This window comes from Macaca nemestrina, chromosome X, assembly GCF_043159975.1.
Source record: "Macaca nemestrina isolate mMacNem1 chromosome X, mMacNem.hap1, whole genome shotgun sequence".
NCBI classification, from domain to species: domain Eukaryota; kingdom Metazoa; phylum Chordata; class Mammalia; order Primates; family Cercopithecidae; genus Macaca; species Macaca nemestrina.
In genome coordinates, this window is record NC_092145.1 from 149,069,471 (window position 1) to 149,087,585 (window position 18,115).

The 18,115-nt window shown below is 43.1% G+C and overlaps 1 protein-coding gene across 2 annotated transcripts; it reads right to left on the reverse strand.

The window, feature by feature from the left end:
- Positions 1 to 521: 521 nt before the first annotated feature.
- Positions 522 to 17,861, reverse strand: LOC105478120 (MSL complex subunit 3). Of its 2 annotated transcripts, none has more exons than XM_011735127.2 (13): positions 17,709 to 17,861; positions 16,191 to 16,273; positions 15,635 to 15,730; positions 15,201 to 15,301; positions 14,559 to 14,638; positions 13,888 to 14,010; positions 13,145 to 13,305; positions 12,206 to 12,364; positions 10,824 to 11,086; positions 7,879 to 7,988; positions 4,320 to 4,419; positions 3,878 to 3,962; positions 522 to 1,288 (listed from the first exon to the last, which is right to left on the reverse strand). In XM_011735127.2, exons 1-13 carry the CDS (start codon positions 17,808 to 17,810, stop codon positions 1,189 to 1,191), a joined length of 1,563 nt encoding a protein of 520 aa, XP_011733429.1. In that variant the 5' UTR covers positions 17,811 to 17,861; the 3' UTR covers positions 522 to 1,188. The 2 variants fall into 2 exon arrangements, with proteins under 2 accessions (XP_011733429.1, XP_024647407.1); XM_024791639.2 differs by lacking the exon at positions 17,709 to 17,861 and adding an exon at positions 17,294 to 17,427.
- Between the last annotated feature and the right edge of the window lie 254 nt (positions 17,862 to 18,115).

The window sequence follows — 18,115 nt, forward strand, 5'->3', positions numbered from 1 at the left end:
CATTGGTCAGTGTATGCATAAGTCACTTTGATGAAACCATCTACAGATTTTTAAAAAAATCCTTGTGGCCCTTGTTCACAACCAGTGGTCTTTGGAAGTTAAGGTCTACTGAGTTGAGTCACAAAGCACGTGCTATATTCAATGCTGGTATGATACTGATACCCTTTCTACGAAGTTAGAACTTTCTAAAACATCTGAAGATGGGGGAGGCATGTGAGACTAAAATAAGGATTAGAGGAGTGACTGCAGAGACTGTCAGTTGGTAATGAGGGAGGAGGAGGATAAACTGGGGTTGGCCCCAGATGAGCCCACAATGCAGCAACAAGACAGCACAGAACTGCAGAAACTTCTAGGAACCACTGTCTGGTCCTGCTGCCAAGTGAGGCAAAACCAAAGAGGGATTTAACAAAAAAGGCACAAAGGAAAAACAAAATGAAACCTAAAGTTATGAGTCAAAAGGTTACCCCACTGTTATCCTGCATTAAAGAGGACAAGGCCAGAGTGAAAACTCTCTCTCCTGGTTCTTTCAAACAAGACAGGCTTTATTTAGATCACCAAAAAGAACATTTTACAGAAAGGGAACCATAACATTACACAACAAAGTATAGCCCTAAAATCTCAAACAAGAAAGGCAATGCTTTCTTTAGATCACCAAAAATAATGTTTCACAGAGAGGGAACCGTTAGAAGCAAATGTATAGCTGCAAATTTTCTTTTGCCATCAATATTGATTCCCTCTAAAATACTTTGAGACTACTTTGTGGTTTCCAAGTACAAACTAAACCTTGTTGGACAGAGTTGCTCAGCTTCATCAAAAAAATAAAACCAATTTGCAAAAAATAAAAAATAAAACATAAAGAGACAACGTGGTTCTTGCTAACTAACTGCAATGTCTACTGAAATGGCCTAACCTATTCCACGAACCTTTCACTGTGAACATAGTTGCTTTTGCCTTGCCACCACAGATGGCCTGCACAGTAACAAGTGTCGTGTCAGAGCACTTTCAGGCACCCAGGGAATCATTCCTAACAGAATAACTGCAGTATGTGGGCAACTCAAACAACAGAGCCCCAAGGTGGGCACTGTGTCTGTGCTGTGGGTAAAGACCCACCACCTTGTTAAGTTGTTCACCTGGAATCCAGAGCGCCAAACTAGACAGAGCAGTTGCTCTTACAGAACCATCAACATTTTAATAAATTGCCCGGGGGTTCTTGGTGCTGTAATGTGCCTCACAGGCAGCGACGTAAGCCGACTCTGGGAAGAAGTCATCATGGTATTCTGCTAAAAACCTGAAAAGAAAAAATAGCCCCAATGAGCACCATACTAACTAAGGACTAAATATCATCAAGCAAAATATTGACTTTCAACCTACTAACATTTCAACTGTTTTTTTGGTATTAGGAAGAAAAAAAATGACTATAATTTTGATCTCTCTATATTGATTATTTTCACTGCACTTATCCAGCTTCTATGTGAATTACTACTTATCTGAATGCCTTCACCATCATCAAGTGTACAAATGGAAACAGAACCTACACTCCACTAGGTGGCAGTCTGGTTATATAAACACTTCTGTGGCGGGGGGAAGCCCGTGAATGTTTCTACATTTTTCTGTTGTTCAAACAAACTATTAAAAACAACAGATTATAGGCTGGGCACGGTGGCTCACACCTGTAATCCCAGCACTTTGGGAGGCCGAGGCAGGCAGTCACAAGGTCAGGAGATCGAGAACATGCTAGCTAACACAGTGAAACTCCATCTTTACTAAAAACACAAAAAAATTAGCCAGGCATGGTGGCGGGTGCCTATAGTCCCAGCTACTTGGGAGGCTGACGCAGGAGAATCGCGTGAATCTGGGAGTCGGAGCTTGCAGTGAGCCACGATCGTGCCACTGCACTCCAGCCTGGGCAACAGAGTGAGACTCTGTCTCAAAAAAAAAAAAAAAAAAGAAGCAAATAAAATAAAAAATAAAAAACGATTATAAACAATAAATCTCACTTGAGAAATGTACATCATTTATATGAGCAAAGTCATAAAAAAATTGAACAGAACAACTAGTAAGGGCATTTGGTGTCCTAATTTGCCATGCCAAAAGATGTTACAGTTCTAGCTGACAGTACCAAGACATAGAAAAGACTCATATGTATGAAGACGGATGTTAAAAAATGTGCTGGTCATTCAAGAGTCTGCAATACACAGATGATATCTTGACTCAAAATTCAACTGATTTTGCCATGGAGGGCTAAGACATTCTCACATGTGCATTATTCACTAATAAGCACATTAGCCTTATGCTTGCTTCCCAGTGACTCCCACCTGCCCAAATTCCTAAAAATGTACAAACCTTCTTTAGTATAAATTGAGTCAAAACTCACTGGATAGCTAACTCATTTTCTTCTATGAGTGTACTCTTTTTATGATCATTGAGTCCATTGATTCTGGTTGTTATCTTCGAATACATTTTTAAAACCTCTTACTAGGTTTATTAATAAATCCTCCTAAGTTACTTCCTAAAATTCTAATTTCTATTTTGTATTAGGTATGCATCAAAATAAGCAGGATTTCCTATGCTATCCTGCAGCTGACTCTTCATATTTTCTTGGCACTATTTGATTTCAGTTTATAAAATTTTATGCCAAACAGAGTTGTGGGTTTTGTTGAGGAAGAGGCTGGGAGGGAAGAGGGTATTTTGGAAACTTGTTTCCAAGAGAATGTTGTAAAGTCTAATTTCACTCATGGACATTTTATTCAAAATGCCTACATGAAAGGATCTCTTAAAACCACAAGACAATTTCCCTGGCTGGGATGCTCTCCACTCTGTGGTAAATCCTACTTCGATGAGTCAGGTTGGGGCCTGGATACAAGGAAGAGATGCTCCTTAAAGAGAAGGAAGAAACAAAGTCAGGTAGCCAGGATGAGCTGGGTGAGGCAGGGGAATGACTAGCCTTGAAGGCCAAGGAGAGGAAGTGGTCCACAGGCATCATCTGGAAGGGAGAGGACACAGCAGAGCCTCAGGTCAAATGATCCTATTAGATAAAAAAAATGACTGGCTTTGTCAGCTGCAGGAAACAATACCTTTGTCTGAATTCATACATGACAACACAGACGAGGGGTCTTTTCTCTTAATTCTAAACACCAAAATCCAACCTATACATGCTACTATTTACGTTAGTTTATGTACATGCAACAAAGGAAAGTCCAATGCTTGAGGTACTGTTGAATAAAAAAATGTAAAACTAAATTATCATCAATCTCAATCACTTCTACTTTAGAAAATTTATTGCCGGGCGCGGTGGCTCAAGCCTGTAATCCCAGCACTTTGGGAGGCCGAGACGGGCGGATCACGAGGTCAGGAGATTGAGACCATCCTGGCTAACACGGTGAAACCCCGTCTCTACTAAAAAATATAAAAAACTAGCCGGGTGAGGTGGCGGGCGCCTGTAGTCCCAGCTACTCGGGAGGCTGAGGCAGGAGAATGGCGTAAACCCGGGAGGCGGAGCTTGCAGTGAGCCGAGATCACGCCACTGCACTCCAGCCTGGGTGACAGAGCCAGACTCTGTCTCAAAAAAAAAAAAAAAAAAAAAAAGAAGATTTATTTTCTATGTATAAGGTTTTTTAATTAAATTCTTCTAGTGAGACAAAAAGCTTCACCTCTGTACAATGAATGCCCCTAACTCAGAAACCAGAGAAATTATAGAAAAAAGAAATACCAAAAAAACCCACTCCTAATTCCCATTACGGTTAGAACCAACCATACTTAGGTAATACTTCTACTATTTAAAATACCACAGAGCTGACTTCCCTATGTGCTAAAGAGAAGTTCAGAGAAGCCACATATATGGCAACAGATGTAAGTTTTGACAAAGTAATAAAAATACCTCAAAAAGAGATCAAAGTGCTTCAATAAAGCCTTCAGATTCTTCTCAGAAAAGGACATCTTTCCAAGGATTTCCGGAAGTTTCACTGCATTAAAAATAAAGGTAAAACCATTCACAATTAGTAGAATCTGACAATGCATAGGATTCACTCAGGGAAGGTCTGGGCCCCTCCTTATCTCTATTGGAACTGAAATTAACATCCACATTATCAAACAAAACCCCAAACTCTTACTGAACAAAGACAGTGTAGCAGTACAAATATTACAAACATAATTTTTATGAAATTTAAGATTCATTCAGTGCCTTTTGATAGGTTACCTTTGATTTTTCTTAGATCCCCAAATTTCTTAGACAATTATAGCCCAAACCACAAGGTGTATAGAAAGCTAACAAGAGAATGCAAAATGAAAAATGGAAAGAAAGCAGGAATCAGGATTCTTACCAAACAATCGCAACAAATGTTGTGCCCCATAAATGTAAGAGGGTGGAGGCGGCTGGTCACCTGGCGGGTAATTGTCAGGCACAAGTTTCCAGGAAAGGACCTGGAAAAAGCACGAATTGAATTGTTTTTGTCACTCTTAATGGAGACACTTCCAACCACCTAACAATTATGATAGTAAATTGTACGTAGAGGGGAAAAAATAAGCCGTTGTATCAAAATAAACACAAGCTTACAAAAAACAAAGATGAAAGGCAAAAACACTTAAAATAGATTTTAAAAGTCTTTAATTTCTTAACTCGCAACAGTTATTCCCTATAAATAACTCTGTTTGGGTTCTTTAGCCCCTTTATTGAAAATCCTGCTGCATGGCCAGGTGCAATGGCTCACACCTGTAATCCCAGCACTTTGGGAGGCCAAGATGGGTGGATCACCTGAGGTCAGGAGTTTGAGACCAGCCTAGCCAATACATTGAAACCCCATCTCTACTAAAAATACAAAAAATTAGCCAGGTGTGGTGGTGGACACCTGTAATCCCAGCTACTTGGGAGGCTGAAGCAGGAGAATCATTGGAACTGGGGAGGCAGAGGTTACAGTGAGCCAAGGTTGTGCCGCTGCACTCCAGCCTGGGTGACAAGTGAAACTCTGCCCCTCCTTCCCTCCCCCCACCCAGAAAAAAGAAAATCCTGTTGCACTAGAGACAGAATGAAGCATTAAAAAGTAATCCATAGATGTTCTGAATAGTATTACTGTTGTTTCAAGATTCCTTAATTTCTGGCTGTTAGATTCCTTATGGAAATGAATTTGAATTTTTTAATCCTTGAATCAACTGAAATAGACTTCAAACCTGATAATTGATTTGTCTTCATTCTGAATTTCTGAACTGTGGGTGGACTTGGGGCTTTTGTTAAAGGGAGAGTTGCATTTCAAAAATCTCTGATGAATTTCCGTAAAAGTAGTTCAGTAAATTATAGAACCAGAGCCTACTCTACTCAGCTGCTACTTTGGCTTTTGGGACGTCATATTCAATATGAAAACAGTCAGACTGCAGAAAGCCCTCCAGCAGACAAAGCAGAAAGGTGCCCCCACAAACTCAGAAATGCTGATATAGTCAGTTTAACAACATGAAACTGCCAGAAGCTAATAAGCACCAAGGTGGCCCTGAAGGATCCAGGACAAAGGCCTAGCTTCACTTCGGCCCCTGCCTAGCCAGGCCTAGATTCTCGCCTAGGTCTCCACCAGCAGCGCCCACTTCTGCACTGTGGAGCACTGAGGGAAGGGATCGTTCCAGCAACTTTACAACATCTCCAGCACCTGCCCAGTGCACACAGCTGAAGCTTTGGAACTGTTCTGAAAGTGACTCAAAGGAAACATACAGGACTTTGCAATCTCAGAGGCATGAACAGCACTTGGCATGTACAAAAGCAGGTCATCTGGCTCTACCTCACTCATTCAATTCTGTGTTTCAAGGCAGTTTATAACCTTCTATTTATGAAGACACATTTTCCAGGGGGAAAACAGTAGGTTTCTAGTCGGGGGAATTCCCAATGGGGTATGTATGGGAACCATCGATGGGTCTTTACTGGCATGCGCTGGCCCAGACCAGCCCCTAGTACTGTGGAGCAGTGACTAGTACTGAGAGAAAGAGCCCTGGTCAAAAAATACAGTGGTAGAGGTACGTAAGAAGGTGGGAATCCACGAAGGTCTCATGAGTCCTTGTGAGAGTCGCCTGAACCCCAACCATTTCCCAGAAAGCACTTTTAAACTGTAAGTTGCAGCTGTACCTATAACCACTAGATGGCGCATTCACACTGCAGACCAGTGTGGGAACGGCACTTGACAACTCAGATGCCCCTTAAATTCACGATTTCCCTTCAATAATAAAATTCGCAGTGCATTCTTATCTGAAAAATGGGCGTGTCAGAGACTGCTTGAACTAGGGATTTCCTAACCTACCCTCAACAATCATCATAACACAAATTAGGCTTTCTAGATTCTCTATGGGGTCAGCCAACTGTAGCCCCTGGGCAAGTCCAGCCCAATGCTTGTATGTTCAAAATGGTTGGGGAAAAAAAATCATAATAATATTTTGTGATATGTGAAAATCATATGACATTAAATTCTCAGTGTCCATGAATGAATTGAGGGGGCAGCACACAGAGCCATACCCCTTTGTTTAAGGCAGAGCCACGTCCCTTTGTTTATGGCTTTGCTGCTGGAACAGCAGAGTTGAGCAGTCTCTGGAGAGACCTTAGGGTACACACTACTGAAGATAGTTATCATCTGGAAGAAAGTTTTGTGACCTCTCTTCCCATCATCAAGTGCTGTTTGCCTAGGTTGGGCACAGTGGCTCATGCCTGTAATCCCAGCACTCTGGGAGGCAGAGGTGGGAGGATCACTTGAGCTCAGGAGTTGGTGACCAGCCTGGGCAACATGGCAAAACCTAGTCTGTACAAAAAATGCAAAAATTAGCCAGGCCATAGTGTCTTGAGCCTGTAGTTCCAGCTACTCGGGAGGCTGAGGCAGGAGGATCGCTTGAGCCCAGGAGGTGGAGGCTACAGTGAGCTAACATCCTGCCACTGCACTGCAGCCTGGGTGACAGCATGAGAGTGAGACCCTGTGTCAAAAAAAATGTTCTTTGCCTAGCAAAGCCATTTTCCCCTGTGCAACTCCTACTCACTTAAAAAAAAAAAAAAAAGAAATCTCACCTCCTAGGAGACTTTCACAGAATTTGCTGATAGACTGAGACGTCTTTAGAATCCCTGACAAACTCACCACCTACAGATCACCTAATGGGCCTTAAAAATAGTTTTAAAATGAAAAGTTTTCCCATCTATCAAGTGGAAATCTGGTGGCAAGACTGATCTCGAGAATTCAAAGTAATTGGGTTCAAGTGTCTGGCACAGTGGTGGCCTAGAGCACATCCCTGAAGGGACGGCTATTGGTATTACTGTTAATGATGGAGGGGAATCAAGTATTTAAAGTTGGAGTCAGAAAACTACAGCCTGCTGGTCACAGCCCGCCCAACTACTGCCTGTTTCTATATTGCCCACAAGCTAAGAGTGGATGTTATATTTTTAAATGATTGAAAAACAAACAAAATTTTCAAACACATGAAAATTAAATGCTAGTCAAATTTCAGTGTCCATAAATCAAGTTTTATTGGAATATAGCACACTCATTTTATTTACATACTATCTGTGGCTACTTTTGGAGTTAAGTAACCTTGACAGACACCATATGGCCCACAAATAGCCTAAAGTATTTACCCTCTGGCCCTCTGTGGAAAAGGTGTATTGACATCTGTTCTATAAAGTAAAAATACTGGCATTTCAATAATTGCACTTATTTAAAAGATAATTGTCAGTGTAGGGCTGAAATCCTAACAATTTTCTCGCTTTAGAAACCAAAACCCACAGTGTTAAGCATAATCTTACGTACAATTTTGTTAATGTTTACAGTAATAGCAACATGATGCTTCAAGAACCTTGACTTCCACCTGTAGAATCAAAGTAATCACAAATGAAGGAACCATTGGGAACAAACATCAAACATTCTTTACCTCATTTATTTCATTAGTTCTTCTCCCTTCAAAGCCAGCAAACACAGCACTCCCTTCCTTGCTAGGAGTCAGAGGAATAGGTGACGATGATCTGCTATGCACAGGTGTTTCTTCCAAAGAAAAACATGAAATTATTCACACAGCAACTGAATTAAAGACTGCCTCAAGACTGTTAAAAACTGCAGAACATAAATCTAAACTTGGTTCTCAGAAAGTACCAACCTTTAACAATAAGACTTTCCTTTTATAACAGCACCTGAATTTTGTTTGGTTAAAAAAATAAGGAATAAAGCACTGACACATGCTACAATGTGGATGAACCTTAAAAGACTAGACTTAGTGAATGGAGCCAATCACAAAGGGCCACATACTATGTTTCCATTTATATGAAATACCCAGGGTAGGCAAATCCAGAGAGACCGAAAGCAGCTTAGTGGTTGCCAGGAGCTTGCAGAAGGCGAAGTGAGGAGTGATTGCTACTGGGTATGGGGTTTCTTTTTGGGGGTGCTAAAAATGTTCTGGAATTGACTGTGCAGATGATCACACAACTCTGTGAATACACTAAAAACTATTGGATTGAACTGTATATGTGGATGTGTCAATAAAGCTGTTAAGTGCCACTGAATTATTCACTTTATAATGGTTAATTTTATATGTGAATTTCACATCAATAAATACAAATAAAAAAATAAAAAATACAAAGAGAAACAGAAAAAGATAGCACTTTATTTTGTAGCACTTTTAAAAACACTGTCTTTTTAAAAATTTTCCCAGCTGACCCTTTTCAATCTTCAATCAACCAATCCTTATTACCCACTTACATACAGATGATTCCATTTATATGAAATGCCCCAAACTGGCAAATCTATAGAGACAAATAGATTAATGATTGTCAGGGGACATAGGGAGAGGCAAATGAGTAACTGCTAGTCGATGTGGGGTTTCTTTTTTGGAGTGGTGAAAATGTCTGAAACTGATTTCAGTGATGGTTGCCCAACTCTTTAGTTTTGCCCAACTGAAATTATTTTGTTAGTTATCTATCAGACAGTGTGGTCTCTTTGTGTCGCCCAGGCTCGACTGCAGTGGCCCAATAAGAGCTCACTGTAGTCTTGGACTCTGGGCCTCAAGCGATCCTCCAGTTTCAGCCTCAGCCATAGCCACAGCTGCAGCCTCCCAAGTAGCTGGGACTATAGGTGCACATCATCACACCTGGCTATTTTTTTCTTTAAGAGATGGGGTTTCACTATATTGCCCAGGCTGATCTTGAACTCCTGGCCTCAAGTGATCCTCCTGCCCCAGTCTCACAGGCATGAGCCACTGTGTCTGGAGACACTAAAAACTTTAAATGTGTGAATTTTAAGGTATGTTTCAAGCTGTTTTTAAAAAGCACCTAACTTTGTTTTAGCACTTGATTATTCAAAGGGCTTCTCTTAAAGGTATGTCTTCTTCAACTCTGCCTTTCTGAGCTTTCTCAATCTTCAAAGAATCAGCAAATACTTTCACGCACCTGGAACTATGCCCCAAAACTGAGCTGTGATGGGCTGACACAATCAACAAGTCAGTCCCTTCTCTCAGGACCTTATGATATGGCAGGGACAGGATGTACACAAGGAAACGGGCACCTGAACACAGAATGGCACTGTGATGACAGTTCTGGGAGTTCCAACAGGATGATGCTTAGAAGGACCCCTGAAGGAGTCAGCACAGCAGGAGGGGCTGAGGGAAGAACAGGGCACAGGTCATACACAAGATATGCCTACTGGGGCATGGGGATTCGACTCCAAATAGTTTTACACTGACCTTAGCTTTGGAGGTGTTTTTGATATTTATGAGGGGTGTCTTAGATTTCACAGCCTGCAGCTGAGCTCTGTGAAAGGAAGGCAACTAGGCTTCCATCTCTGCAGTTGGGTGCTTGGCACCTGCTGATGTAGCTCTGTTTCCACCTCCACACAGTGTACCGGTGGACAGGCATGCAAGCTGCCTCCCCTACTGCTGACTTCCTAACTCACTGAGCCCGCTAGGCACCAGGTGGCATCGTCGGCCCTGCTGCCATCAACTTTCCATTTCACACGTTGTTGGCAGTCAAGGGTGGAAGCATATAAGCACAGAGCACCCTGTATTTGATTTGTGAAAGAGATCTTCAATGTAAAGTGAATACTCCTAGTAAGAGCGCTTCATTAGCACAGGCTAAACAACCAGATTTTAATTAATTTGGGAAAAAAATGCCTGGTTAGTGTATGATAGCTAATGTTAGTTTCCACAGTAATTGTATCTGATTCATGACACCTGTTTTCGCAGTTTTTGACAGTTTAAAATGATTAATTAGCAGTGGCTTACTTCTAAGTTTTATACTACAGCAAATCAACCTGTGTGTATTTTGGAAAAAAAGAAAGTTAACTCTTGTCTAATTTATTTTGCCCATTGAAACATTCCAGCTGAAAATCAAGGTGAGCAGATCTGATGGAGTTTGAGTTGGGCTGAGAGGAGGTAAGAAGAGATTATGGAAATCTGAGCATTCTTACTTTGATATTTTAGGACAGACCTTTCCAAATTAACTTTAGAATGGAGAGACTACAGAGATAGAGTACAAAGAAAACAAAAAGCTAAACAACCCATTAGAATTGCTCATTTTGAATGCTTCGTTAGGCCTAGCTACACAATATATAGAATTCTGATAACTCAATTTGCTCACAATCGGTAGAGTGATGGCAAAAAAAGGCTGAGGAAACAGCCCAGTCCTGCCTCCACCACAGCTGCACTGCAATCTGCGCCAGGTGCTTCAACTGTCTACAGCTCCAGGAAGCAGGCAGCATTAACAGCACTTTGGACATGGGAATCACACGCACTGTACATAAACACGTAACCTCAGCACCATGCCTGGCACTGACTAGGCACAAGGTACACGTTGGCTCTCCCCGGCCTGGAGCACCCGAGAATGAACCTACTCTTTTCCAGGTGCAGGAAGAGCTTGGGCATGCTGGCGGACGTGTCCTGCTGCCGGCGCTTGGGCTGAGGTGAAGCGCTGCTCTCGGAAAGCCTGTCACTGTTGGCACTGTGGCGCGTGGACCGCCTCAGAGACTGCAATGCTTCTGGCTCAGCTTTGCGCCTTTTAGGGGTGGCTGGTTCACCAGTGGTCGGCTGACTCTCTGTGGACTGTGGCGTGGATGGATTCAACAAAGGCGGGCTGGGAGAGAGTTCCTCCTGGCTCCTAGGGAAGATGGAGAATGTCACACACAGCTGGCTCAAAGGGCCTTTCCAGAACATGGAGTGCTTCTGAAGACACGAAATGCTCTCTCTACTCCAGGAGGGTTGTAAATATGTACATAAGTCACTTGGACCCTCTCCATAACTCTGCAAGGCACCCCCAGTGAGTCCTGCAGGCCTCTCACCTGGAGTGAAACTGACATGGGGAAAGGGAAAGGAGAGAGACGCTACCAAAGGAAGGATGGCTGAGAGGAGATGGTGGCCAGGCGGAAAGAGAAGCTGGGGAGCCAATAGCCATGAAGCAGAGGGAGAAAGGGAGGGCAGGGCAAGGTGGCCAAGGCAAAGGGCAGCACGCTGCAAGTGGGAGGTTATCAGTTCACCTGCAGGCAGTTTTGCAGCACAGCAGTAGATGAAGGCAGACGATAAGTGGTTAACAGAGGAGACAGATGAATGGAAATCATGAGAACAGACCACTCTCTCAGGAAGAGAGGCAAGAGGGAGCGAGCACAATACCTTACAGAGATTAAGGGAAAGACTTTAGGTTGCAGGATCCCCCTCCCTGCCCCCTCAAAAAAGAACAGAGCATGCTTGGTAACTGAGGGAGGAAAAGTGGTGATATCGCAGAGCAAGAAGAGAAGTAACTTTTATTGAAGGCCAAAGTTTGCAGGCCCTGTGTGAACATTCCCATTTAATATTACTAGCTAGGCTTGCCTTCAGTCCATCCCACACCTGCAAAAGAAGGAGGCTCCTAAGGAACCTCTGCCACTAACACAAACAGCCAGTGAGGGGGCTCAATTCAAACTTGCCCCTTCCACTCTCCTCAGCCTGTGCTCTCTTCACCCCACCCCCTACCATCTTCCCCAAAAATGGGGTAGCTGCTCATCATCCCACCTAAGTTCTTTATGCTGGGGTCTTCACTTGGTAAAATCTGCCAGAGCCATATGAAAGTGAAATGATGACTTAGCTTACCCACGAAAAAAGAAAACCTCCAGGACACACATTTTCATTTCCTTCCCTCCTCCAAACATGTTGGTCCACACTATCAGATTGAACTCTTCAAAATAAGGATCTTATTATTGTACTGCTGACATGTGAGGGTGAAAGTGCAGGCTATATAACTTACCTGTTAGTGCTTGTGGCACTTTCCTTAATGGGAAGAAAAAACTTAGACGAAGTCACCTTTTTATACTGAGCTTGCTCATATGGATAGAGTAAAACCAACGGGAGAGTGTAATCAAAGGTTATTCTTAATCCATCCACCATCTCCTTACAAAGGTCAACACTGGCAGGATTAAAAAGAAGAGATTACAGACACAATTAAGTAAGAGGTACTTTCCAAAATTTCACAATGAAGTTGCCGATTTTTAATAGGGCAGTTTGAAATCTAATCATTATATATTACACCTACGTACACACAAAATGAAATGGATTTGTAGCTGTCAAGATTACATAGGAAAACATAAGTGCAGAAAGTACAGCAGTCACTTTACCTTACCCCACTAAACACAAATAAATACGTTCAAGGCTACAGAGGTGTCCAGCAGCCTGTGCTGCAAAAGTGGACAGGTGGACACACCCCTATCACTGCAAAATGAAACAGCTTGACCCTAGTGAACCCCTAACCCTTGCTTTAACTCCAACACTCCACCTTGTCCAACACTGCCTCTTGTCCAGCTGGGTCATGCATGCTAGGCAGGATACAAGGAAGCTTTCTCTGACTGGAATGAAAATCTGTTTGTAAACAAGCTTTGAGAAATCCTTACTGCCCATTCTGGTGCTTCTCAAGGAAAGTTCTTGCCCTAAACAGTATCACCGAAAAAACTGTCTCTGTGCTGAGGCAGTGCACTTTCAATGCATCCATGTCAGATGTGTAAATAGTTATTGAAGTACTGAAGATTTCACAAAAGTGACAAGGTTTTAATATTAGATGATTCAATGAATTATCAATTATTAAACATTAAATGAATTCAAAATAACTGAGTAGAGACAAGTGTCACCTATTCTAAATGGAAGCCACCTAATACAGAGAGAACCACAAAATACCAAACATGCCAGTACTCACTTCTTTTCTGCTGGGATATAATGCACGTTCATGTTGGCATGTGGCATAACGTGATGGTGACGAGGTCTCTCATTGGCTGAAAAGGCTGCATTGATAGCAAAATGCTTCACATAGGATTCCAAAATCGTTATGATGTTGGTCTGGCATGGAAGTTTCACTAACTGTTAACCAAAACATAGACATCTGATGTATGCATCCTAATGTAACAAACCACATATTCCAAGAAACACTGGTCATGTCTGTACCATTTTTTAACTCAAAAATAAAGCAAAGCCAATTCTGTTTGAATAGAACTTCTTAAATATATTTGCAATCTCTTTGATCTTTTTTCCTCTACTGATCATAACCTTATGTTGATTACAATATTACTTTTTTGAATAGATGTAAGCAGTGATTCTTAAGCTTAGTGATCTGTTAGAACAACCTGGGGGATTCCTTCAAGTATACCTGCAGTTGGGCTCCACCACAGATCAATTAATCCTTAACTTCTGGGCTGAAGCACAAGCAGCAGGATTCTGGAAAGCTCCCAACACAACCCTAATGGGCAGCCAGGGCTGTGTGAGTTATAATTTAATCAGCTGCACAGCACCACTGGCAGAGAACTTTAAAACCTGACTCAGACAAAGCTGAAAAATATAAATTTCATTCCTCCAAAATTCGTTATTGCTTACGTCTATGACTGCAAAATATGGCAAAATGAAAATGCCAAACAAATCAATGTTTTATGCATTCTCCCTACATACCCGTTTCCTCCTGTTAATGTAGTAACAATCATCCTCCAGCTGCTTCTTCAGAACTTCAGGGATTTCTATAGTTATTGTTCTTTCTTCCATTTCCCTTTTTGTTTGAAGCTCTGGTTCTTCTTTCTGCAATATCAAAATTCCATTTTTAACTATTTAAAACAGTAGGAGAGTCAATATCCAAGGAAGGCCTGCTATGAAACAAACCCAGCTAATCCTCAACAATCATAGTATGCCAGGTGTTCTAATTAAAAGTATGTTAACGGCCAAAAGTTAACTTGTTTGGCGGCACTAAACACAATGCAAATATGTATTTCATTTCTTTCCCATTTAAGTTTACCAGTCGGATTTATACTAACTTTGGAGGCAGGCAGAAGACATCACAGTCTGTAGACTCCATTAAAAGAAATTTATCATTATAAAACAAATTATTTGACTGGAAAGAAAGATAACTATAATTTGTGGAAACATTTTAGGGGCATAAAGAGCCACTGAGAGACTCATACGGTGACTATAAGGGTTGTTTTTCTTTAAATGTCAGATAAAAATTTACATTATTGGTTTAAAAGATGTATCTTTAGAAAACAATTCACAACTGGAGTATTTCACTGTGAACTTTTACCACTAAAATATACAACAAAGAGAAAGTTTTTACAATAAAAACTTTATACCACCTCAGTCTTTTCTTCAATATCACTTTCTTCACTTATTTCTTCATCCTTGTCTTCACTACAGTCAGAGGAACTGCTTAATGCTACGTGAAACAAAAGCATCTGGTGAACTTGCATTATATACTTCACCAACCCTTATGTCTACAGATCTTCACCTGTAGTGCGGGTGCTATTGGAAATAACAAACTGCAATTCCATGTATTTTTAAATGCCAAACACAAATGCTGTATCTTTCACAATAGAAATTTATTTTGACAACCAATTTCAACAGATGCAAAAATCACACAAGCTAATGATCGGAAAGTGTTTTGTCAGTTAGGATCCTACAGTTTCCTGTTGCATTCATAAATGAGACTAAGGTCTGGGAGGTGCCAAAAAGAGAACAGATCCCATGAGAACACACCCATGAGGGGTTTGTACAAAGATGCTGGCTGAGAGGGCAGCAGTCACAAGCATGACTCTGCTAAGGTGCTATTACTGACTTATCGACTTATATTGACTGCTACTTTAATTGTCAAAAATAAATGGAGCAAATATTATACATAATGAGCTTGAAGTGTTTCCCTGTCTGGAATTTCAATGAATCCTTCTCTCAGTCTAGGTGGAAGTTCTTTCAGCCAAAGAAAATGAAGTGAAGCTACTCACAGTTTTCATCATTTTCATCTTTTTCTTCAGTGGGGAGGCCTTTTAAGACAGAGTCAACACCAGGCAACCTGCAGCGCTTCTTCTTTCTTCCTGTGCTCCTCCTGAAAAAGAGTAGCAAACAACTGAAATAAATTTTGACATTGAACTCTTGAGTCCTGAGATCAAAACAAGATATAATAAACAATGAAATACATTTGAAAAATCATTAAACTTCAGAACATAAATGGTAATTTCCATTTCAGAAGATTATACAATAACCAATCTGAAAACACTAAGGTTATTTAGAATACCATAGGAACACTCTTCCTCTTACACACTTTAAATATGTAAAATTACTTAATAAATATTTGTCATTTTATTACTATCATAAAAGTCTAAAACACTAAGAGAAAACACAATGGATAACATTTATATCTTGATTTGTGTATTCTTACAGGCGAGCTACAGCTTTTCTTGCCAATTTACGCTGTAATCTACGATTTTCATCGGTATCACGAAGCACATGATCTTCGGCTGCCCATCTATCCCAGCTAATTGAACAAAAAAGGAAAATTCAGTACTTTAGTTTGATATAAAACAAAGGCTAAAAGTACCTCAAAGCAATAGAAATGCCCCAGAATTACATTTTAGAAAACGATTTAAATATTTTAAAATCACAAAGAGGAGACAAATAAACTGAAAAAGTAACTCATTCAGACAGAGAAACAACTGGGGTTTCCAGAATCACCCAGACAGAATTCAAATACAATCGACTTAAAAGTAACTATTCCTCAGAATAGGCAAGTTCTGGTAACAAAGTAAAAACAGGAAATGAATCAAACTTCTCTACAAGTGTTTCTAAAACGTAAATAAGTTTGCAGTGTTACAAAGTAAAAACAGGAAATGAAACAAAGTTCTCTACAAGTGTTTCTAAAACTTAAAAAGAAGTCTGCAATGTTCCTGTGCTGCAAAGACAATCAATTTTCAGTCTGGTTTAACAAGTTCACTCACCTTCTGTTCCAACCATTAAAATGGATCAGATATTCTGGGATCTTTCTGCCTTTTTCGTCTTTCCCAACAATAACATCAACAATCTGAAACCAAGAAATATTGCCCACAAATGATAGGACATACAGAAAATTAGAAGTTACATCAGGAAAACTAATTCATAGACCCCTTTTTAAAGAAAAGAAAGCATTCTCTCCTCTTTTAGACCGAGAGCTGGGTTGAAATATTTTTCCTTTCAATTATCATTTTTCCCCCGAGTGGACGCCTTCAAAATAGGAAACATCCGTCCAACCACCCCGTGATTGGTCTCTGAGCGTGAGACAGTGTGAGGCTTCTGAAGCCATTGGCCGGCCGATTTGTCACTAAGGAAAGAGTCCAGGCTAGATGAAAGTTGCAGCCCTGAGACCTCTGGGAGTTGTAGTTTCCTGGGCTCCCCTATATCCAGTGCCAGGACGGCTGGCTGGAGACTCTGGAATCCCTCCCTGTTGTGTCCCTAGAGGGAACAACTAAGACTAATGATGGGGCGTGTCGCCCCGTGAGGAGGCTCGGGGTCAAGGAGAAAGAGGGACAGCAGACGAGGTTAGAAGACAGGAGCAGCAGGGGAGGGAACTGAAGGCAGAATATGCTCATCCCTTTAGGGATGTCCTTTAGCATCTCTAATTGACAGAGCTGTCCAGACATCGCCAAAGACACACGTGGGACTGCCCTTGTCTCTGCCGCCTAAGGCTTCGCCCAGGAGGCCCTAGGAAGCCAAGTCTCTTAAATGAAAGCACCTGGGTGCTTTCCTTGGGGAACTGGGAGACCTGCTGCCAACTCCTGCCCGCCACCCAATTCTGAGGAGCTGCAAGATGTGGCTCAGCTCTCGGAGACTTAGGTGGACCCGCCCAGGGCGCGATTCCCATCAACTATGGTCAGACCCACGTAAATCCTTCAGAGTTTGAAAACGTAAATGCTGCAAGGCCCTGCGGTACGAAAACACTGGGCCAACCTTGCCCTCAGGGTAGGGTTCACGGCCTACAGGAAGGATGGGGCCTAAACTGGACTAGGGTCCCAGGGACACAACGTCGCAAGTCAGCGGCCAGCGCCGTGGAACTATGAATTAGAACCTGGATCGGACGGCCAGGGCCGTCCCACAGGAGCCCACCCGGCACTGGGCCGCAGAGGAGGAGAGATTTAACGCGAAGACAGAAACCGTATTCGAGAGCCCTCCTCCCTCAGCGGCCACCGTTGCAGTCCGGGGCGCAAACGGTAGCCCCGGTAACGCGACAAAGCACGGGCGAGGCTCCCAACCGCGCGTGCGCCTCCCGGCCTGACGGAAGGAAGTGGAAGCATCCCAGACCCCGCCCCGACACCCAGGCGCAGCGCCCTGTGAGCGCCCCCTGCCGGCTGCACCGCTCCTCGCAGGCCGAGGAGCCCGGCCGGTCCCTCAGCTCCGCGAGGCCGTCCGCCCCCGCCCCCGCCCCCGCCTTCGGTCCCGGGTCCCCCAGCCCGCGCCTCCTCCCTGTCCCTCCGCGGCGGCACCTTGGCATCGTACAGCACTCGCGCCTTGGTGGGGTCAGGCTCGAAGCACAGCACTTTCTCCCCTGAGTGGAATTTAAATTTCATGCCCTCGCTCGCGCTCATTTGCTCATCGTGGCGGAGGGCGAGGCTCCGGGGCGGGCGGAGCGCGCGCTGTGGGGGAGGGCGGGCGGGGGCGGGGAGGCGGTGCGCCGCGGCAGGGGGGGGCCGGGAATGGCGGAGGCTGCGGCCGCCCCGCCCTCGGCCCCTCCTCCGCCCGCCCCGAGCCGCTGCGGGGACCTCGGAGGCGCCTGGCGCGCGCGCTCCCGCCCGGGCGCGCCCCCGCACGTCCCCGCCGGGGCTTCGGGAGGGGTGCGGGCGGCGAGCGCGACCCCCTGGCCAAGGTCTACCGGCGGGACGTCTCCCGTCGC